Source organism: Bison bison, unplaced genomic scaffold, assembly GCF_000754665.1.
Source record: "Bison bison bison isolate TAMUID 2011002044 unplaced genomic scaffold, Bison_UMD1.0 scf7180017864331, whole genome shotgun sequence".
In the NCBI taxonomy this organism is placed as follows: Eukaryota; Metazoa; Chordata; class Mammalia; order Artiodactyla; family Bovidae; genus Bison; species Bison bison.
The window spans coordinates 1173242-1197803 of NW_011494903.1; the positions used below are offsets into that span (position 1 = coordinate 1173242).

The window sequence follows — 24562 nt, forward strand, 5'->3', positions numbered from 1 at the left end:
CAAGGGACTCTCAAGAGTCTTCTCCAACACCACAGTTCAAAAGCATCAGTTCTTCAGAGCTCAGCCTTCTTCACAGTCCAACTCTCACATCCATACATGACCACAGGAAAACCATAGCCTTGACTAGACAGACCTTTGTTGGCAAAGTAATGTCTCTGCTTTTGAATATGCTTTCTAGGTTGGTCATAACTTTCCTTCCAAGGAGTAAGCGTCTTTTAATTTCATGGCTGCAGTCACCATCTGTAGTGATTTTGGAGCCCAGAAAAATAAAGTCTGACACTGTTTCCCCATCTATTTCCCATGAAGTGGTGGGACCGGATGCCATGATCTTCGTTTTCTGAATGTTGAGCTTTAAGCCAACTTTTTCACTCTCCACTTTCACTTTCATCAAGAGGCTTTTGAGTTCCTCTTCACTTTCTGCCATAAGGGTGGTTTCATCTGCATATCTGAGGTTATTTATTGATATTTCTCCCGGCAGTCTTGATCCCAGCTTGTGTTTCTTCCAGTCCAACGTTTCTCATGATGTACTGTGCATAGAAGTTAAATAAGCAGGGTGACAATATACAGCCTTGACGTACTCCTTTTCCTATTTGGAACCAGTCTGTTGTTCCATGTCCAGTTCTAACTGTTGCTTCCTGACCTGCATACAAATTTCTCAAAAGGCAGATCAGGTGGTCTGGTATTCCCATCTCTTTCAGTATTTTCCACAGTTTATTGTGATCCACACAGTCAAAGGCTTTGGTATAGTCAATAAAGCAAAAATAGATGTTTTTCTGGAACTCTCTTGCTTTTTCCATGATCCAGCAGATGTTGGCAATTTGATCTCTGGTTCATCTGCCTTTTCTAAAACCAGCTTGAACATCAGGAAGTTCATGGTTCACATACTGCTGAAGCCTGGCTTGGAGAATTTTGAGCATTACTTTACTAGCATGTGAGATGAGTGCAATTGGTGTAGGGGCACTCTGTAGGGGATGTTGGAGATGGTTTCTCCAGGGTAGATGACACCAGAGCCAAGTCATGAAGAGTGGGGCGGGTGTTGACATTCAAATGTGGGGTAAAGGGGTACATGGAGTGTGTTTCAGGTGGCATGAACACACGCTTGAAGACTTGTTCCCTTAAGGAGCAACCACCTTCTAGACTTTGCCTTCTTTGTATTTGATCACAGGGCTTTCCCAAAGAAGATGCCTGAAAGAAGAAATAATATTGGGGCACATTTAAGAAACACTTAACAGAAAAGATGGGCATGAAATGGGGTTTTATGTAAATCAAAGTCTTACATGAATGCTCTGTTGCCTCCAATAAATGAAGTGTTGACATGGAATGCAAAAATCACTGTAAAAAAGAGAACTTGTTATCTTGGATTAAGTTTATTATGATAACATGAAGCTTGTTGAAATGATGACATGAGGTTTATTATCATTTAACCAGAATTATTTATACTGAAGACTTTAGCAAAATTGCACATAGATTATCTAAAGAATTAAAGAGACATCACCATGAAGCAAGTAATAGAAAGTATTTGGTTGGATAAAAAGAAAATGGTGGTTTCCTAGATTTTGTAGGAGGCCTGTAAGTGATGCAGTGGAGAGGAGAAAAGCTGGAGAAGCAGGTGGAGGAAAGAGATATAAATGTTCACCAAGGTTAGATGAAGTTAGCAAAGAAGGAAATATATATAAAAATCAGAAGCCTTGAGGACCAGTCAGAGCTTTTTTGATGCTTCACTTGGTGTCTGGTCATCTACCTTTTTTGACATTTCTTCATGGAGAAAGAAAGGAGCAGATTGATGGAGATGAACAAGACACCACTAACCCTAAAAATTCGGATGTAGAGTCAATCCCTCCCACTATACTGCACGTTCAGAACATTTCTTCCTACCGTGATCAGGTAAGGAAGAAGACTTGGCAGTTGAAAAGAAAACCACAGCACAAAGAATTTAAAGGACCAAATGACAATTAAATGGAAGAGTTAAAATGAAACACCTGGTCTTTGGACTCCTAATAAAGTGTTCTTTGCTACCACACTACACTACATCTCTTTTTCGGGATTTATTTTTTATTGCTAAAAACCCAGCGATTGTTCCTGCTTTGTGAATCATAGCACATTGTAAGGCTCAGCCTGGCGTGGTTAGAATAGAGCGCTCAAGTGAGAGTTAGTCATATTTTGGCTTCATAGCTAACCTACTGTTGAATATTGAAACTGTGACATTCTTTAATCCTTCTGCATCTCATTTTCTCTTCTTCCTTGATCTGTGTTATGTCTTGAAGCTCAGTGTGAATGGAGTCATCTAGATACCTTGTTCTTACCACAAGAATACCGTTGGTGCTACCATCCTAGGCCAGCCATATGCTAAGTCGCTTCAGTCGTGCCAACTCTGTGCGACCCCATCGATGGCAGCCCACCAGTCCCCGCTGTCCCTGGGATTCTCCAGGCAAGAACACTGGAGTGGGTTCCCATTTCCTTCTCCAATGCATGAAAGTGAAAAGTGAAAGTGAAGTCGCTCAGTCGTGTCTGACTCTTAGCGACCCCATGAACCGCAGCCTACCAGGCTCCTCCGTCGATGGCAGGAGCATTTTCATTTCCTCCGTTCATTTTCTGGGTAAGAGTACTAGAGTGGGTTGCCATTGCCTTCTCCGCCAGCCATATGGTTTGCTCCCAAATATGGGTTGCGGTTTCATTGGTTCTGTGGGTCTCGGGAATTTTGTTTAGGCCATTTTCTGTGTAATTCTGTGTTCAACTTCATTGAGGAACTTAAGACTTCCTGAAAAATTCCCTGGTGGTTTAGTTGCTAAGTTGTGTAGGACTCTTTGTGACCCCATGGACTGTGTCCATGTAGGTCCCCATATAGCCTGTCAGGCTCCTCTGTCCATGGGATTTTTCAGGCAAGAATACTGGAGTGGGTTGCCATTGCCTTCTCCAGGGGATCTTCCCCACCCAGGGATCAAACCTGTGTCTCCTGCATTGCAGGCAGATTGTTTACCATCTGAGCCACCAAGAAAGCCTAAAGAATTCCCTAGTAGATTGTAGAAATGTTCAGTGTATGTTATGTAAACAGTTCAAGGTTACTGAGCACTTGCTAAGTGCTGGACACTTACAGTCACCCCTGAGGTATAGCAAATGGATAAGACACAGGATCCTTGACCAGCTAGTGTGGAGTGGAGTGAGGCTTTACACTTAGGTCCTTGACTCTGCTCTGAATCACTGAGCTGTACTGTTTACATGGAAAATGGTTTCTGAAAGGTGTGTTTTGGTGATGTGCTGTGCTGTGCTTAATCGTTCAGTCACATTCGTCTCTTTTTGGCCCCATGGACTGTAGCCCGCCAGGCTCCTCTGTCCATGGGGATTCTTCAGGCAAGAATACTGGTTGCCATGGCCTCCTCCAGGGGATCTTCTAAAGCCAGAGATTGAACCCAGGTCTGCTGCATTGTAGGTGGATTCTTTACTGTCTGAGCCACTAGGGGAAGTCCAGGAACACTGGAGTGGGTAGCCTATCCCTTCTCTAGGGGATCTTCCAGCCTAGGAATTGAACTGAGGTCTCCTGCATTGCAGGCGGATTCTTTACCAGCTGAGCTACCAGGGAAGCCCTTCTGTCTTGGTAGGGCACAATTAATTCTGGTAGTTGAAATTCTCCAAAACCAGAGTTGGTTGTTCATTGGAACCCAAGTGGCTGCTTTCACACCAAATGTAGGTCTTGCTCAAATAACGGGAACAAAGTAAGAGCTCCCCACAGAAAAACGTTCCTTGGAGGCCCACAGATTGTTCACTTTGTTCACATGCAGACCTGGAATTCATTGTGACATGTCTTATTTGAGTTGTATGAAGTGCAAGGAGTCCTGACAACTATAGCAGTTCCGAATGTTCATCATTAATTTCAGCTCTGTAATTAAGCGTCTGTGACATGTGCAAGCTTTCTTTGAAATCTGGGAATGAAAATAGACCATTAAAAATGAAGCAGAAATGAGGTTTTATTTCTACAGCTATAAATTTTCTTACACAGTAAAATCTAGAAACATACAGTTTGTTGTTAAAAGTGTAATGTCTATCCACTCTCTCTATATATATTTAGCACTAATTTTGACTAAATTAAAGTAATACAGTTTGTCAGTTTTTGAGATTCACCTAAGATTCCCAATGGAATTCCCCTTTTTTCCCCATTCGTTCGTTCAAAAAACACTGAATATCTTTTGTGCCATACACTGGATTAAGCATACTAAAGCCTCTTAATTACTCGTATGTTGGTGCATTGACATGTTATTACAAGGAGTAAAATCTTAAGCCCAGTTATTTGAAATCCTTTGCTTCTGATCATACTTAGTATGATAGCAGTTTTGAGAGAGACATAAGCCAGCTAGCAGTGCATAATTGAGAAGGTAAAACTTGGAGATGGCTAAAGATGGTGATGGCATCATGTGTGGGGCTTTTAGACCCAACATGGAAGCAGTAGGAACATTTTTGCCATTTTAAATAGAGGATCTAAAATGTGACAAATTAGCCTTTAGCCTCAAGGGAAATAGTAATTTAGGCTCCTGGTGCTTGATCCTTAGAAAGGAGCTTCATCATAATCAGAAGAAAATGATCTGAAGATCAGATCATTAGAGCTAATGTTTCAGCTGTGCTCCAGAGATGTGCCCCATCGGTCACCTCTGCACTGCACGGGGTTGGGGGAGTAGGGAATGGCGGAAAGGGGTTGATGGTTGAAAACCTGCTTCCCATCTCAATCCCTCTTTCATGTTTGAAGAAAAGGCAGTGTAGCTGAAGGAAACTTTGAAAAAAAATATGAGTATAGACCAGCACACACAGTTTACCAATGAGCGAACGGAGGCCCAGATATATTCCAGGAAAGGCAAATAGCTATATAAGAAAGTGAATATAATCATGGTTTTCTACACTGCCTGGGGTATCAGTGAGCCATTGTACAGTCATTTTGCCAGCATAGTGTAAATTCTGACTATTGAGTTATATACGAATTGTGACATAGCTACGCTGGGTGAACTGAAGATGATGAAGCATGGGGGTTTGCAGGAGAGGAAAGTCTTCATGTGCCCCTGTAAGAAGTTAATAGATAATACCTAAAGCTGATTAATTAAAACATAAATAGCTTTGTCAACATAGCATTTAAAAATGCAGAGGTTCAATGGAACAGAATACAGAGCCCAGAAATAAAATCACACACCTTTGGTCAATTAATCTTCAACAAAGGAGGCAAGAATATACAATAGAGAAAAAAAACGTGTCTTCGATAAGTTGTGGGGAAACTGGACAGCTACATGTAAAGAATGAAATTAGAACACTACCTAACACCATACACAGAAATAAACTCAAAATGGCTTAAAGACTTAAATATAAGACATGACAACATAAAACTAGAAGAAAACATAGACAAAACAGTCTCTAACATAAATTATGGCAGTATTTTTTTAGAGCAGTCTCTCAAGGCAGTAGAAATAAAAGCAAAGATAAACAAGTGGAACCTAACCAAATTTATAAGCTTTTGCACAGCAAAGGAAATCATAAAATGAAAAGATGATCTACAAGCTGGGAGGAAATATTTGAAAAAAATGGAACCAACAAGGTCTTAATTTCTAAAATATACAAACAGCTCATACAACTCAATAACAAAAAAACAGACAACCCAATGAAAAAATGGGCAGAAGACCTAAATAGATATTTCTCCGAAGAAGACATACAGATGGCCAATAAGCACATGAAAAGATGCTCAACATTACTAGTTATAAGAGAAATGCAAATCAAACTACATTGAGGCACCACCTCATTCCAGTCAGAATGGCCATCATTAAAAAGTGTAAAAATGGTAAATGCTGCAGAGGGTGTGAAGAGAAGGGAACCTTCTTACACTTTTGGTGGGAATGTAAATTGGTACAGCCACTGTGGAAAACAGTATGAAGGTTCCTTAGAAAACTAAAAATAGAGTTGTCCTGTGAGTTAGCAGTCCCATTCATGGGCATATATCTGAACAAAATTCTAATTTTAAAAGATACAGACACGCTTATGTTCATAGCAACACTACTTACAATAGCCAAGAAATGGAAACCTACATGTCCATTGACAAATGAATGGATAAAGAAGATATCTATATATATGTATATATAGATATATATGTATACACACACATATATATAATATTGCCTATCAAATAATAATATCCCACATTAATTAATATATATATACTAGAGTACTACTACTCGGCCATGAAAAAGAATAAAACGATGCCATCTGTAACTACATGGATGAGTCTAGAGATCATGTTGAGTGAAGTAAGTCAGACAGGGAAAGAAAAATACCTATGATATCACTTTCATGTGGTATCTAAGATACGACACAATGAACTCATCTATGAAACAGAAACAGCCTCACAGACATAGAGAACAGAATTCCTGTAAGGAATTCTCTGGCAGTCTGGTGGTTAGGACTCAGCATTTTCATTGCTTAGGGCTCAGGTTTGATCCCTTTTTGGAAAACTAAAGTCCCACAAGCCGTGTTGCTCAGCCAAAAAAATAAAAATAAAAAGAAACAGACTTGTGAAAGCAGGTGGGCAGGGGAGGGTTGAATTGGGAGTCTGGGTCTAGTAGATGCAAGCTATTGTATATAGGGTGGATAAACAACAAGGTCCTGTCGTATAGCATGGAAAACTATATTTAATATCCTGTAGTAAGCCATAGTAGATAGTAAAATTTGTTATAAAATAAAAAAATTTAAAATGCAGAGGTAAGAAGAAGATGTATAGAAGTAGATAGAAAAATGCTAAATAAAGTTGAAATTGATTTCCTGTTCAGAGCATGTCTAAGGATACGAGGGGAGTCCAGAGCTTCTGTTTTCTGTGAATGTATTACTTTTTCAACAAATAAAAATAAAACTTGAAGGAATGTATAATATGCATTTGTATCCTATGTATGCCCCCTACCCTTGGTAGAAAAATAACTCATTTGTCAAGGAGACCCTTCCTTGGGAGATCTAAGGGTGGAGGCTTAGATCAAATCTGTGGCTGGCTGTTTCCCAGCTAAACCAGTTATGCCTTTGGCTACTCATTTGTATTTCTCCTTAAATTACTGTAGGAACACAAGCTGCCTCCAGAAAGGTGAAAGCATGATGGCGCAAGTTTTTGAAACAGCCTGTACTTAGGAGACAATTTCTCTGATAATTCCTTTTGTCCTATCTTATACCAATTCTAAATAAGAATCAGCCCCTAACTACTCTTTTTGATGTTTTTTAAAACAGGGAAATGCACATAAAATCATGGAGAAATGTACATTACCTCTAACAGGAAAGCAGTGTGTCAACCGTATCATTACTGAAAAGGTAAAGTGCCTTTCTCTTTCATTTTCTCTAGTGCCTGCTACCTTTTTTAAAAAATGTGTAAGCATTTTAGAACTTTTTGTTACTTTCTAAAAGTGTATTACATTGGTAGTCATGGGATTAATTTAATCTGTGGGTAGACTGAATAGGAAGATTCATCAATTTAATGTTTCTGGATGCAGAATTCTTAAGTGAACTTCTCTGGAAATATACATATACACACAAAATGAACTCTTGCCCTTGGTAACTTTGACAGTGTGATACAAATAAAAGTTATATTGAGCCTTATGACTAATACAATAGATGATCTATACAAAGTTAAGAATATATTTATCATTCCTGTCTTCTTTGATTTCCTGAGTTGCAAATACATATTGTTGGATCTCATTTTAGGAAACTCAGTAAAAATTAAGTTTTAACCATTTAGGTGCAAATTGCAGTATGGCCCCACAGTGAGCCAAAAAATCTATTCTTTGGTTCTTGCATAAAGCGGACTTCAGAACACACTTGCGTTTTAGAGGGCCTCTAGATATTATCTTCTTTGATAGAAAAGTGTTACTGGTAAATTGAAACTGAGAGCAGCATGACTGCAGGTGCTGTAGTTCCTTTCCGACCCAGATTTGAACCTGAGATGCTGGAATGACATTGCTCTCGTAAGTGAGCCAGGAGGGTGTCATTTTCATTGTTTTGATTCAGTATTTTGATGAACCACAGGACAGAATTCTCTAGATCTAGAGTCTGTTTGTTTTTTCGTAATGGTGCTGTTCCTTTTGGCATCAGTCAGGTTTAGAACCCTCATTCAGTTGTGGTACGAAGCACCCTAAAGCAGCCTTTTGAAATAGAAGGCTTATAATACTTTTCAGAAGCCACATTTTAAGGAGAGTTTTGTCCTAAAATGGTGCCTGCCCCTAGGGCAGTTTATATCCATAAAGATGACATATAGAGAAGAACAAGCAGATAAAAGGGCACAAATCTAACCTACCATTTATTCCAAGTCTTATCATTTCTTAAACTCCTCCACAATCATGGACAGAACTTGTTGAAAAGAATCCATTACTTTGAAATCAAAGACAAAACAGTCCTTGCTCCTGTTTTCTTTAATAAAGTGATGCGGTACAGCTCCTACGGGTAACCCCAGCTACGTTTTACCCCCGATCTTCCTCTTCTCCCTGTAGCCCCCCTTCACGTGCGCCCTCACCGTGTTCTTACCAGTTTAATGTTTTCATGTGGAACCACTCCCATTCAACTCTGCCTCCCCAGATTCTACCCATCTTTTAATATAATTTCCAGCTTCATCATGAAGAGGTTTCCGATAACTTAGCACTCACAATTTCATCCTCAGAGTGGCCCACCATTCATTTTGGCACTTACCATCTAATATAGCGACCCCCAGCCCCCGGGTACCCATCTTAAACCTGGCTGGCACAGCCAGAGGTGAGCGTTAAGATGAGCAACCAAAGCTTCATCTGCTTCTTCCCGTCGCTCCCTGTCTTTCACATTACCACCTGAACCATCCCACCTGCTACCCCCAGTCTGTGGAAAAATTGTCCTCCACTAAACCAGTCCCTGGTGCCAAAAAAGCTTGGGAACCACTGATTACATGCCTGCATTTTCTCCTGAGATTACGTATATGTTATTTAACTTTGCTGCCATTTTAAAAAGCTTTCTACCCTTTCTCTCCATCTGCATTATTGTTTTTTACATTCTTTCATTCCATAAGTATTTCTGAGCTCCTTCTCTGAGGCAGGCTATTGCCAACAGTGGGCTCAGAAAGGAGGACAGTCTACTGCCCAGGAGCACATACAGGTGGAGCTGACATCAAGCATCCAGAGGTGCCAGCAGTTAAGAGTAATGCATGTAGTAGAGTCCACAGAAGAGATGTGCCAGATCGGATGCTGAGCTGGGAACATAGAGGAAGGCTGCTTAGCAGGCTCAAGAGAGTCTCAGGAAAGCTTCTAAGTGGTATCAGATATAAGCTTTTCTCTTTCTCTCTCTCTTTTTTCTTTTTGGCCACACTGCACAGCTTGTATGATCTTAGTTCCCCAACACCAGGGTTTGAACCCAGGCCCTAGTAGTCTCAGCGGTAAAGAATCCGCCTGCCAACACAGGAGACATGGGTTTGATTCCTGGGTCAGGAAGATCCCCTGGAGAAGAAAGTGGAAACCCACTCTAGTATCTTTGTCTGGGGAATCCCATGGACAGAGAAGCATAGCAGGCTACAGTCCATGAGGTCGCAAATAGTTGGACAGAACTGAGGGTCTCAGTGAAACAAAAAAACAACTCTCGGCAGTGAGAGCTAAGAGTCCTAACCACTGGACCACCAGGGAATTCCCATCAAATATAAGCTTTTAACTGCAAGGCATTTCACAGTCTGAATCTTTTCTCCTCCAGTCTGTTGCTCTCTTTTTGCCTTAACATTCTCCCCACCTCTACCGTCCTAAATGCTGTGAACTATGTGGCATCACTTACACCTTCCCCCCCAACACACACCGTGTTCTTCTGGGACTTTGTACATCCTGTCTCTCTCCCTGGCATGCTCTTCCCACCCTAGCCATCTCGCTATTTCCTGCTCATCTTTTATGTCTCAGCTACTTATTCTTCTGGCAAACCTTCCCTATCTCTCCCCAAGTCTTGTCATTGCTTCCCTGAGTCTTAGGACTCCACCCTAACAGCACTGTATTGAAATAACCTCCAAGCTCTGCCTGTCTCACTTATTACTGTTTATCTAACATTGAGCATAATGCTTGACCTGTACACAGTGAATGCCTGTTGAGTAAATACCATACGTTCCTTGATGAGAAATTAATAGATTGAGTGATGAGTCTTGAAAAATAAATATGAGTTTTTATAAGTGAAAATAAGACCAAAGAGGCCCTTCTAGGCAAAAGAAATAAAATAGGCAGAGTCACAGAGGTATTAAAACACAGCTTACTCAAGGACTTGCATGTGGGACAGTGTGGAGCATGGGACAGCATGGAGCGAGGAGATAGCCAGGGATTTTGAAGGCTGAAGATGAAAAGCCAGTGAGGGGCCAAATTATGAAGGAATGTGAATATATTGTTAATAAATTTGGGTTTTATATAGAAGGCAGTTGGGAGCCCTTCATGATTTTTAATGGACTTTGCCCTTGTGGCTCAGCTGATAAAGAATCTGCCTACAGTGTGGGAGACCTGGGTTGGGAAGATCCCCTGGAGAAGGGAGAGGCTATCCACTCCAGTATTCTGGCCTGGAGAATTCCATGGACTGTATAGTCCATGGGGTCACAAAGAGCTGGGCACAATTGATCGAATTTCCCTTTCACTTTCATGATTTTTAATAGCTGGGGACACCATTGATTAGCAGAGAAGGCAGTGGCACCCCAGTCCAGTACTTTTGCCTGGAAAATCCCATGGACAGAGGAGCCTGTTAGGCTGCAGTCCATGGGGTCAGGAAGAGTCGGACATGACTGAGCGACTTCACTTTGACTTTTCACTTTCATGCATTGGAGAAGGAAATGGCAACCCACTCCAGTGTTCTTGCCTGGAGAATCCCAGGGATGGGGGAGCCTGGTGGGCTGCCGTCTCTGGGGTCACACAGAATCGGACACGACTGAAGCGACTTAGCAGCAGCAGCAGAGGCAGCCATTGATTAGATTTGCATTTTGTAAAGAGCCAAGAGAAGCAAATGGCAACCCACTCCAGTGTTCTTGCCTGGAGAATCCCATGGACAGAGAAGCCTGGTAGGCTGGAGTCCATGGGGTCGCACAGAGTCGGACACAACTGAAGTGACTTAGCAGCAGCAGCAGCAGCAAAGAGCCATGTGGTTTTTACATAGAGTAGGGGGAGAAACCATGAGACTCCCTTCAGGTATCTTGGTCAGAAATATCAAGGTCCTAAACCACAAGACCCAAAGAGAGATTTCAGAAAGATTTAGGAGATGGACTCAGCCTAACTTGGTGATGAATGGGGCATAGTACTAAGGCAGAGGTGATTCCTGAGTTTTCTGGCTAGAGTCATGGTTTACCTCTTTTATCTTTAACGAAGCCTGGCTCTGCAGGAAGAGAAAGGGAGGAGCAAGGAAAGGCAGCGAAAAAATAGGTTTTGTTTGAACATACTCAATTTGATATTCCTGAGTAAGGTGACATAGAAAGTATCCAGTCTGAGATTTCTGATAAACAAGTGGAGATGGGTATCTGGAGCTCAGAGAAGTCACAGTTTGAAGGACTATGTGAACTCATTAGCAGACGGGGGTAACTGGAACCTAACCTGTAGGTGGTGTTGTGTAGATAAAGGGAGCTAGGTGTGGCACTTTGGGTGCCTCAGGGAATGGAGTAGGTAGGGTATTTTCCCTGTGCTCTATACATAGTAGATGCTTAATAAATGCTGCCTTGCTATTAACTTTAATGACTGTGAACACTGCCAGAGCAGATGTGGGACTAGAATTCCATTTTCAGCTCTTAAGGAAAGTTCCATTAGTTGCCTGCCATTTGAAAGAGGCTTCAGAGATATTTCGACTCTGCTTTCTTGGTTTTGTGTTGCTAGAATGATGGGATGATAGATACCTTCCTCAACAGCACTTGGGCTGTGACTAATTGCTTTATCCATAATGCAGCCTGTTACAGTGGTGAAAAAATAATAAAATTATTCATCTGTAAAACAAAGTAATTGAAATATTATTCTTGGTAGTTGAACAGTTGGCTGTAGCTTTTAGATTTTAGTGTCTGTCTTTTATCAAGTTTTTGTTTACACTTTATATGACTAAGTGGGGAATCTCCCTCAATATTTCAAAAGTAGATTTCTCATTTTTTTTAAAATTCATAATGTTTAGTTTTCTAATATATGACCTTGAGAGCTAATTAGGGATTGATAAAGATGTTAATAAAAGGTTTTTAAAAGCAATGTCATTTGCCACAGAGTTTATCTTCTTGATCACCGAAGCTTTATACTCATAATACCACAGTTATACACAATAAGGCTCTTTTTCTCTTATTTGTTCCATTTTGATAAATTTGTGGTTGTTCATAATACAAGGGAAAGAATATAGTATGAATGATGCTCCAGACACATTTTCTGCAAATAAAAAGTTTCCAATTAAAAAAAAATTATAATTGTCCTTTTGAAATTGAATAACCTACTGCATCATATGGACGTTCCTCACTGATAATTTTTCCCCCTCAAAACATATTTCAGCTGAAAAGTTTCTTTAGGAACATAAAAATATGGAAACAAAAAAGTTTGCTGAAATAAATCATCCCAAATTTAAATCATCTTTTCCAGTAAAACCAATCAGGTGTCTATTCATCAAACAAAGCAAATATCACTAGTCCCCTTAACGTTTTGCTCCTGAGGAGAAATATCAATTATCTGGAGACAGATAATCATTTGGAGGCTTTAATTTGTGTTCACACACATATGCACATGTGGGAGAAAGAATATGCCTCTGTGGTGTCCTTGCTATGTCTCAGGCATGAGGCCAGCTGCTCCGAGTAGGTTTGTTATTATATTTGTCCTGTATAACAATCTTGGGAAGTAGGTTTGTTTGACATACATCTACAGATGTGAAGACAGGTTCAGCAAAGATTGCATAGCTATTGCCAGCTGAGCTGGAATTCCAGTTCATCTTGAAAGCCAGGATTCTTTCTGCTACATATTGTTGTGTCTTCTTTTTTATTATTTTTAAAATTTCTATTTTATATTGGAGTACACATTGCTGTGTCTTTTTAATAGCCTCCAGGAGTGTGTTTAAAAATGTCAATTTAGGGATGGACTTCCAAGCTAGATGAAAATAAAGATTCTAAGGCTGCAAATAATAGTTGAATTTAAGGTAATTCCAGAGGAGATGAGAGATCTGGGAAGCATAAAAAGTTTAAGTCTGAGGAAGACTGACCTTGAAAACTAGAAGAGGGAACAGTTCCTGTGCATGGAGGACAACTTACTGTAGAGTCCATGAGTGAATGTTTAGGAAAGCAGTTTCGCTTCTTGCAGTTAGAGCTTCCCATTGGTAGGTAATCTGCCTTAGAAAGTGAGCCTTCTACTACTAGAAGTTTCTAAACAAAGCCCCAGAGACCATCTCAGAAGAATGCTTTGAAGAATTCTTGTATGGAAGATTTTATTGCATGACTTTGTGGGTCCCTTCTACTCAATTTGTTGCTTTACCAAGAGTGACCACATGTGTTCTGTATCAGACACAGCTGGTTGAGCCTACCTGCTTGGGTCAAGCTATACCAATTGGCACCACCATCACCTAGTATAACCAATCAGAATGTTGAAATGCAGTGTTTAGGGTGAGGTGAGCTTTCTCATGCTTGTCCTAAACGTGAGCATCTTCATTTGATTTCCATACCAGAGGGAGAGTCACTATGCTTTCAGACCTGTGTGTTTTCACAGGACTTAAGGGAAAGCTTTAATATTTACGTGGAGGAGGGAGTTGTCTTTCAGGGCAAACTGTCCCTTTACAATTAACTCCTAGCTACTTCAGAGCACCTGCTTTTGTTTCCAGTAATTTACTGAGAAGCATCAGTCAACTTTCCCCCATCATTCCTGTGCTTTCACCTTCTAAATCTCTCCTTCCTCCCTGCTTTTCTTCCTTCTTTTTTTTCAGATCATTGTTAAATACCAAATTAAATTTTGACCAAAAGTGTTAGATCTAACAAAAGGAAAGTAGTTAAAAAAAAACTGGTTATAATAGTGGCAAATGCCATCAATAGTCAGCATTTATTTATTTTCTGGCATCAACAGCACTCCCCAACTAATTGCCAATTAAGGCATTGGCGTTTATTCTCACCAAAATGTAGTAGATATAGTTGACATGTTTTCATTGCTGATTTTCAGTCTTTTACCCTGGGTCTTTTCTGTCCTTAAAAAACTTGTGAGGTTATTTCTGTTTCGTGCTATAAAATAATTACAGTGATAGGAATAGTCATTGTCATCTTCTTGATTTTGACAGGCTGTGTTTGATGTGGACAGCAAAAAGGGTCTGACTCTTATTGAACTCTGGGAAGGCCTGACAGTGGATGACATAAAAAAGAGCACTGGGTGTGATTTCACAGTAAGTGTTTCTATGAACAAATCCAGCCACTTGTCCTGTACCCCGAGCTTGGTTAATGGGTACTTATGGGACATAAACCATTAATTTGTGATCATTTTTGGAGTTGACCTTTGCAGGAACAGGAGTGGAAGGATGGGTGCCTCCAATGAGAGCAGGTGGGAGCAGGAACAGGCTCTGACTCAGGGGACAGGGTTGGCTCAGGGATCAGAAGCAGGAGGGGGAGGAACCACTAGGAGCTGCTGCAAACAGCAGGTTGAGCTTGAGCTCTAAGCTATTTACTGTAACATTCCTTGCAGTCCTCTGTTCCTGGGTTATGTATTGGGCACAGCCAAACTTAATTAACTAAAAGATGTGAGCCACACACAGACAAATGATACTTCCTTATTTTGAAACGTATGTGTGGAATTTGATTTTCTCTCTGATTAACTTCTTTGCCTGATCATTCCATCTATGGGCGATCCTCGAATGTTGAGCTTTTAACACCACTGGATTGATAATCACAAAATAGATGATTCCTGTATTTGAAGAAAAACTGTGCTTTAAAACTCTGACTTACAAAGCATATAAGAACATCGGGAGTATCCACTAAGAAATCTCCAAATCCCTTTTTTAAACAAAGAGAATAAAGTCCACGGGGTCACTCAGTTGTGTCCAGTTCTTTGCGATCCCATGGACTGTAGCCCGCCAGGCTCTTATGTCCATGGAATTCTTCAGACAAGAATACTGAAGTCGGTAGCCATTCCCTTCTCCAGGGGATCTTCCCAACCCAGGGATCAAACCTGTGAATCTGTGCCTCCTGCATTGGCCGGCGGATTCTTTACTACTACTACCAGCTCGGGCCTGATAATATAAATAATAGCCTTTTAATATAAGAGCTTATTTGTGAATCACCAATCACCAAACTAATGGGATTGGGCAGAGAGTTCAGTCCATTTAGAGTTAATTGAAAGTAAAGGTGAAATGTGTCTGAAAAATGAAGAAATAGACTTTGCTTCTCACATACCTTTTTAAGAACAGCTTAAATACATGTTAAAATGAAATATATTTATAATGAGAAGAAATATTGCAGCTACCCATCCTTGAGACTAACGAACTGTTAGTCTCTCAGTCACGTCTGACTCTTTGCAACCCTGTGGACTGTACCCCATCAGGCTTCTTTGTCCGCAGAATTTTCTAGGCAAGAATACTGAAGTGGGTTGCCTCTTCCTTCTCTAGGGGTCTTCCTGACCCAATGAGGATCAACCTGACCCACATTGCAGCCAGATTCTTTACCATCTGAGCAAGCAAGGAACTTCCTTGATAAATCAAGCATGTATTTCATACATTTCTTCCTGAGGTACTACATGATTGGCTGGTACCTATTAGTGCTTAACAAACATCTGTAAACAATTGTGCTGCATAATTCACGATCCACATATAACTGTTTCTGGTACTGTGTGAAGGTCTTTGTCTATTAACCTTCTTTGAATTTCCTTTCAGAAAAAAGAAGTCTTCCAACAACTCCTTACATGAAAAGCACATCTTTAATTAACTTTTCAGTGACCTCAGTGGGTAACAAATGGGATTTCTTTAGTTTAACTATTTAGAATTCCTTACTCCAGTGATGAAAGCAACCAGTTCTTCTTCCTTAATTAGCTATTCTTTATATTTTTTCCCTCTGTGGATAAGTTAACCTCTTCTTCAGCAGATGACATTTTTGAGACATTCTATCGAATGTTCAAATCTCTGCTACAGAAGGGAATTGTAAAAGAAGATCCTCATTGTTACCAGTTTTTTTTTTTTTCTTTTGAAGTCATGTAGGTAAATCAAGAATGAAAAATATAGATTTTTACCGTTTTTACTTTGTTTTTTAAGTGCTAGTTTCCATGTCTTGATACATTGAAAAATATCTCTGTGGCACCTCTCTTATCGCAGTAGCAACCCTCCTCCTCTTTTGGCATTGACATATAATTTTGTTTCCTCCAAATGAGGCTGTTGAAATGAAATGTTAATTTTTATGTCAACATTGCTCTGAAAATGAAAAGGTCTAGTAGTATCAGCTAAGCCATCTCAACAGAAGAACTGGATTTTGAGGATCTAATGATCAATGGCATCTCTTTAGACCCTGACAGATGAAGCCACATGTATCAGATTCTCTGTAAGACTAGAGACTGAAGTGTTCTTATTCATAAGAAGTTCTGTTTAATAGCTGGGTTATCAACAAGCTACATTTAATAACAAAGTACATTGGGATAGCATCTCTTTATTTGATAACTCAAAAGATATCTCATGATTATTACTGCATAGATAGAATTTTACTCTATGTGACTGCATACAGTTTACTCAAGATCTCTGTTTGACAAAGGCCACTCAGCCTTCACTGTATACTGAGAACTGAACATTTTAGAAAGGCATAGTTAGACCAAAGAAAGCTAAAGACCTCGGTCAAAGTAAATATGAAAATGTGTTGGTAAAAATCCCATGTACCTAAGAATATGGGCAAGGGACTGGGCAAAAGATATAGAATGTGAGCTGATGGAGAAAATCCTGAGAATTTAAAAAAAAAAACAAATATGACAACATCAGATAACAGGACATGACAAAATTGAGGTTTCAGGGTATTAAAAATAATGGCAATGAAATATCTGAGCATTAAAAAAAAAAAAAAAAAAAGAATGACTAAGACTTTTCCTGTATGTCACAGTGCAATTAGCAAAAACAAAAAATGTGAAGGGAAAATGTGTCCTTTAGGTATCACTTGAAATAGGTTTAAAAAAAATTCATAGTAACCATGATGTGAGTAGAAAGGAATTTTCTTTTCAATTAGTAGGAAAGTCTCTGTCATGTTACATCTGAAACTCCAGAGAAAGCAGTAGACGTTTTGTAAAAGAAATGCAAATATTGACTATATTTCAGGAAACTTCCTCACACTTCTAAAATAAGATTCTGGTCAGGAGTAGTTGACAGCAAAAGAAGCTAACCCATAATGGACAGAGGTCTTGTTCCATATGATCACTTTCCTTCAAAATGCAATTGTTATAAAGAAAGGGACTTTCCTCTATATTTCTTGAAGATTGGGTTCAAAATCTATTGAGAGAGAAACGAGTTGGTCAGAGGTTAAAACATCATGTTATAAAGCCTAGGATGAAGAATGTGGCTTAGATGTACAGCCACATAAGCTTTCCCAATTACAAACCCCTGAAGTGAGAGGGACCTCCTCTCCCAGTTATAGGCAGCCTTGAAAAATCAGGCCTTCCACGCAGAGGAGAGTCTTTTCTACTTAACTTCTTTCCATGTGGCTGAAAGCCAAACAGCACATGCTCCCTACAGAAGGCTGAGGAAGAAGGTTCAGACTGAGTCCTACATACCCCCAGTTCTTCTGCCCAAATCCTTCTTAGGGGACACACTTGAGGCCAGAGTATTACACTGGTAAGTGTCCTTCCCCATGAGCAGTGGGGAATAAATGCTTGACACCAGCACTGTTGGTTGGTAAAGCCATACACACATGTTCACGCCCTACAAATGCTTGACTGTGATGCTGTGCAAGAATGCTTTTCTATTTTTTTTTTTAATAATTTTAGCTCCAAACATTTTTATGACTAAGGAGTTCTCTGGTTTACTTTTTTTCTAGGGCACTCATATTTTGAAAAAAAATCTCTCAAATAAATAGTAATAATTCATTTTCAAAGAGCTAAAGGGATATTGCACAGTTCTCATATTAAAGGTGTGACAAGCTAATGAACACATTAAATTTCTTTATTTCTGGTTATACTTACATCACTCAGTGTGTTACTGCCAGCTACTTCCTGGGTCAAATAGAAAGAAAAAGGAAATGAGCTCCCTGGTAGCCTAGTGGTGAGGATTCTGCCGCAGCCCAAGTTCAATCCCTGGTCGGGGGAACTGAGAGCATGCAAGCTGTGGGGTGCAGCCAAAAAAAAAAAAAGGAAGGTGGCATCCTACCACTTAAATTCCATTATATTCCAAAGTATCTTTTTGAATAAGTAGTTGGTTCAATTGGATATTCATTTCTTTCTTTTCTGATTCATGCTTGAATTACATAAAATAGGTTTTTCTTTACCACATATATCTGTGAGCCTTTTTGAACTAGAATATTTCTATTTTATTTTTTAAGTTTTCTGTTTCTTTAATTTAAAAACTTAAAAATAAATTGAATCTACAGTTGAACATCATGTAGTAGAATAAACCTTCAGAGGTTATTAGCTGTCCATGGTTATTTATTAAACTCCCAGTGTATCTCCCGTATTAAGCTATGAAACATGAATAAAACAGGACAAACTAGTATAGTTCCTAATCCCAAGAGCCTTGGTCTTTTCTGTAGGTAGGAATACACCTAAACCACCAGTGGCAACAAATCAAATAAGAATCCTGCCTATTGATATGTTTGCAGGGGAATCTGAAAGAAGCCAGTTGCAGGCATTCTTTGCAAGTTGAATAAATTTGTATGCTCAATGTCTATTATGAACTGGTATTACACCAGAATTAAACAGTATATTCTTTGGATTTCAGTGGACTAGGAAGACAACTTGTTAGCTTATCCTCTGCTCATAAATCATACAGTCCTATGCTTAGCCTGTAGATCACTTTGGCAGGATAATCTGCTTCAGCTTACATGGGTTCACCATGTTGATGAGACTGTGAGAAAACAAATGAAAAATGGTGGGTTAGTGGCTGTTTTTCTTTACAAAAATAGACAGGCCAAGTCAGTGTACCTAAAGGTTCATCTTCTTTTCTGTTAAAAGTCAAGTTCCATGCTGAGGCTATAAAGGTTACTAAGAGCTCAAAATAGGGCCAGCATGACAAGGATAAGGATCAGATGTTTAGTTTGAAAAAGTCAAGGTGTCCAGTTTCCTTTTAAAGGCAATGCTATAAAGCACCTATTAGAAAATGACCTGTTTCCAAAGAAGAGTTTTATTTCATTAAATTATTTCCACAGATGCTCTGTTGTTTAAAAAAAGAAAATTGATTGTTTATGAGACACACTCTCTAAATACTCAGAGCCCATATATCTTTATTCTCTTTGGTAGAATTGAAGATCTGTGACTTTTGTACATTAATGTCTTTTATTTTGTCTATTATTATGTATCTGTTCTTGGAGCTGGCAAGTCTGAGTGAGCTCTCATTTATCCTAAGATATGTACCAAGCCATTCTGATCTTTTTTATTCTGGTCATGGCATTTTTAGGTAGAAAAATGGAAGAGGGTACATTAACTTTTGACATTGTGAAGACTTAATAAGAAAACAATTTACAAATGAATAGCAATATTTAACTTCATCATAGCCAAATAATTGTCTTCTGTTTTTACTACTGACTTAACCTGTATTAGGAGACCTTTCTTCTAGTTCTTTGAGGCTTATCTAATCTACTCATTCATTCATTCATTCATTTAACAAAATTTTAAGTGTTTATTCTGGAAGACAGATTAGATCCCCTTCAATTGTCACATCCATGAAGGGCTCAAAAATCACCTAAATTTTAGTATTCCATACTGTGCTTTCCATGGAGCCTGTTAACTAAGACTTAATGGATATTTGCCAGATTAAATTTACCTGCTATTACACCTTGAAAGATCTGTCAAAATTAAGCCAGACTACTTACCACCAGGGTTTCCCTGGTAGCTCAGATGGTAAAGAATCTGCCTATAATGTGGGAGACCCACGTTTGATCCCTGGGTTGAGAAGATTCCTAGAGAAAGGCATGGCAGCTCACTCTGGTTTTCTTGCCTGGAAAATTCCATGGACAGAGGAGCCTGGTGGGCTGTAGTCCATGGGGTCGCAAAGAGTTGGACATGACTGAGCAACTAACACACACACTTACATTTAGATTTCCTCCTTGACCAGCTTTAGCATTAAATATAGATCTGCCCTCATATTTCTCTACTTCAAGACTCCTTGGAATTCATTTGCTATTTGGTACATTGAACATAATCATAGTTAATATTTAATATTTTTAATACTGTTACTTCCTTTTTATAATAACCTGGTATCTTTTTACTGCCTTTTTATCATTTCCACTCTGATTATAAAATTTCTGATAAAAGTGTGTTATCCAAAGACTACATTATCTCTTAACAAAATTGTGAATTGACTGGATTTATTTTAAGGATTCTGAAACTTGTGGCTTGCTCCATGGCTCTGTTCTGAGTGAAGTTCATCAGTCTCAGAGCTCAGGGGGCCATTCAGGAGAGTTTGGTCATCTGGACCCTTGTTCATCTGCTGCTCCTCCTCCACCTCCTCCTGGTTGCGAGTCTTAAATATCTTTAAGAGCTATAATGCAAGAAGGTTGAGAACTACCAGATACACAAAATGTAAATGGATAAAAGTGTTCTTTTTCTCAGTGGCTCAGATGGGGAAATACTGAGGAAACTCCAGGTGAGGGCTATGGCAAGATTACTTGTTGCCTACATCATTCAGTTTTGGAAATTCAAAGCAGAGATGTTTTATACCATGAGGTTTTTCTCATAAGTCCATAATTTTTTTTCTCTTTCTTTTACCAGGTTTCACCAAAACTCATACCAATGCGGCAGATCTCAACTTGAAATGTGTAGTAAACCGTTGTTCTAGGCCTTGTGCTCTTCATTTCAACCACATAGGAGTTTATTAGGACATCAGTAATCATAATTGTATATCTTACAGTTTTTGTCTAGTTTTCTTCTAGTGTCTTAGTGCTTTTATAGCCATACAGATTTTGTTCTCTCCAGCGTGCTATGGCATTTTAATGAATAACCAAAAGGAAAAATATATATGCTTAGCTTATTTGTTTTATAAGTGCTGAGAAGGTCATATTTACAGTTGGTGCTCACATTGGATTTATCTTCATCTTCTGTGGTAGGTACATTAAATTGTGCACAATTTGTACCAAGATGGGCCCTTAGGGAGAGTTTCATTGGTATACTTTCCCTCCTAACTAAATCATGACATGTAGAAAAAAAGGAGGGAGGAGAAGAACTCCACTCAGAGTATACCCAGGGCAGCATTGTTCTAGTTCTAAAAGATAACATTTGTGTGGATTGAATTAGGAGAAATGTTGTCTTAAAGATCAGGTTTTTCCTTTAGCCTTCTCTGTCTTTTCTTTTGGAGCCTCTGACTTTGTGATTACATCTTAGTGCATCCCTTCTCCATCCCCACTTTTGGTAACTAAAATAAATGCCCAAGAAGGCAAACAGGAACATCTCTGTGTGAGAGAAGTAACCTGGTTTGTGGGAGAGACCAAAGGGTAATAGAGTCTATTGGTGCTGACATCCAACCAAGAAGTTGCCTTTATAAACAAACCAAATAAATACCTGTGCTTTGCCAAAGATGACAGTTTGTTTTTCTTTTTTTTAAGGAAGACAGCTATAAACCTAACTGATTAGTCAGTTTTCTCATTTTCAAACAGTACAGTATTCCTGTGTATCCAGAAGGATCCTTAGAAGTCTTTCTCTATGGTATTGTGGGCTTCTTGTATAATACCTCCTCTTAAGGTAAGAGGAGCTGTAGGGTAATTTATCATGAACCTGCAGTAACAATGACCGGAGAGGTTTAGTTTGTTTTTTTTTTTTAAGAATTCTTTCTTTGCAGGGTCTCTTTTTTCTTCTTGGGAAAGTTTCTAAATATTGAATGCCTTTTTCTACAGAACAGTGTTCTTCTTTATTCTGCCCAGGATTCTTCCTTGAACAAAATACTTTTTATTCAGCTTTATCAAACTAGGGAAAATAATGATGAGCAAATCCAGGATTTGAAGTGCAGTGAACTTCATCCTTAGAAAATACACATGGTAGATTAGATTTTGTAAGGACCTTCTCCTCCGAGGTATCCTCAGTTATCAAACAGTTCCCCAGGGGGTCTACCAAGGGTCCTGGGTATCAAATTGGAGAAAAGTCCAGGCACCCTGAAGACAGGCCAGATTGCTGTCCTCTGGACAGAGGTAGACATGTTGTAGTGCAATATATCATTCCTCTCATACCAGATACAGGCATTTCTGCAAGTTTTTAGCTAATGGCTGTCATTAAATTCACTTTCTATTCAGATACAGCTACAGTTCTGTCATTTTAGAGGAAGGAGAAGAGAAGCACACTCCATATATAAAATGGTCTTTCTGGCTGGCTGCGTGTTTGAAAGCTTCCTCTCCCAATACTGGTAAAATGGACTTTCTAGAGAATTTTAATGGTCTAGAGAATAATTTACATCTGTGTTAGAGTTATGGTTTGGAAAATGTATGACATTGATGGTTGCTGTATTTGTAAACTTACTTCTTCTGTGATTCTAAGAAAGCTCCTCATGTTGAGTGGCAAATTCTAAGTAGATGACTTTATATTCTTGATTAAAGAGTACCATAGGTGTTAGGAAATGCATTAAGAACTACAATAAATATTCCAAATGGATGTCGATCAGTGTGATTGTCCTTTTTCTCATTTGGGAATGGTTTAAATGTGGGAATGGTGCAACAGAGATTGGTGTGATAGCCAATAATAAAGTTAGCACACTTAACCACTTGTAATCAAGTGACTGTTTTTTCTTTTGCTCTTGTCAAAGAAAAGATGTTATCCTTCATGAAAGAACAAGTGAAATGTCTACCTACATGAATTCTGACTTTGCTGCTTGTCAGAGTCAATCATTTATTTGTCTACAAAAATCGATTATCCCAGATTTCCATGTGTTATTATTTATTCGCATGTATCTAACATTCCTCTGTTGTTGCTCTTTAGTTGCTGAGTCGTGTCCGACTCTTTTGAAACCCCATGGACTGTATCCCACCAGGTTTCTCTGTACATGGGATTTCCCAGGCAAGAATCCTGGAGTGGGTTGCCAATTTCCTTTTCCAGGACATCTTCCAGACCCAGGGATCAAACCCACATCTCTTGCATTGCAGGCAGATTCTTAACTGCTGAACCACCAGGGAAGCCCAACATTCCTTTAGTAGTGAGTAATTTTCCAGTGATATGTAGATTTTACTTGCATTTTGAAGTGGCCCTACCCAGGTGTCTAACCAGCATCTATGTTGCCCCTCTTGTAACAGACTCACCCCCTGTCCAAGGAGCTGGGCCAAGGATATGCCTCTTTTTGTAACTCTCCTTTGTCCAGAGTGATTTTATAAGGGATGGCTGTATGGCCCAAAATGTATGATTCAGGTTATTTATCCTATGTTGAAAACTGAAGATGAGAGAGAAGCCAATTTTCTTATTGGTCTCTGCTCACTGAGCCATAAGAAGAATGTGAGCCTGACACCAATACCCACGTCCCGCTCCCCACCACGCACTGAGCTTCAGTTAGAGAGAAAGAAATGGAAACACAAAACATTGAGCTGTCGGGAGGAGGCATCCTAGTGGTATTTGAGTTTCTGGTTCTGCACCATCTAAGGTGCACTAACTTCTCTGCAGCCATGCTTAGACATGAGCCCACAAGTCTCCCTTTTTGTTTGATCCTTTGTCACCTGCAGCCAGAGTGTGAACTCAAGCAACTCTGGTAATTCTTAAGACCTGGGAGGGATCTGGTCTCCTACAGAAGGTATGCAGAATATAAGCAAATCTGCTTCTCCCTGGGCCCATAGAACATATATAAGAGCATTTATAGGTGTTACCCAGTAGGCAGGAAGGTTGTGGGTGGAGGCTTTCATTCTACAGTTTCAGTGTAGTCAGCACAACTTTGACAATTATTCCAATGGCAGTATAAGCAGAGATTTATTCAGTGGATGAGTTTCTTTGCACTAACCTTTTCCCTTTTCTCAAAAAATAGGATCTTGGGTTTCTTTAGCCTATTTTCAGATTCTTTGTTTTTGAAAAGGAGAGAATCTAGTATCTTCCACCATAGATTCAATACAATATAATTAATAACATGATTGAAAAAATACTGACAGTCCTTTTAAAAATGTGTGTCATAATATTACCAGAATCATGAGTTGTTCTGTCCTTTTATTTTTCAACATCTACACTATCTTTCTGCTTCCACTGCCATACTATCAATTTAAACCTGTCAATAAAAGTCATGTGGTCTGAGCACATGGCTATGTGACATATACTTGAAGTTTCCTGCTTCCACAGTGTTCAGTATATCCATGTGAAGTCATCCAAAGGCACTCTTCATGGACCACGCAGCAAGTCTCATGAGTGTGATGCCAATACCAACCCAAGTAAGTAATTGTTTAAGACAATGCCTTCCCTTAAAGCTGCAATCAAGCACAAATGAGTGACTTCCCTGGTGGTCCAGTGGTTAAAATCCCATGCTTTCAATGTAAGGGATATGGGTTTGA

At 39.3% G+C, this 24562-nt stretch overlaps 1 protein-coding gene across 1 annotated transcript in view; it reads left to right on the forward strand.

The window, feature by feature from the left end:
* OXCT1 (3-oxoacid CoA transferase 1) overlaps positions 1–22703 on the forward strand; it is a 161959-nt gene extending 139256 nt beyond the window's left edge. Inside the window, exons 15-17 of the mRNA XM_010853715.1 lie at positions 7234–7314; positions 14236–14337; positions 20832–22703. Coding sequence (XP_010852017.1) covers positions 7234–7314; positions 14236–14337; positions 20832–20873 — 225 coding nt within the window. The 3' untranslated portion in view covers positions 20874–22703. The remainder of the gene's footprint in view (positions 1–7233; positions 7315–14235; positions 14338–20831) is intronic.
* Positions 22704–24562: the final 1859 nt, after the last annotated feature.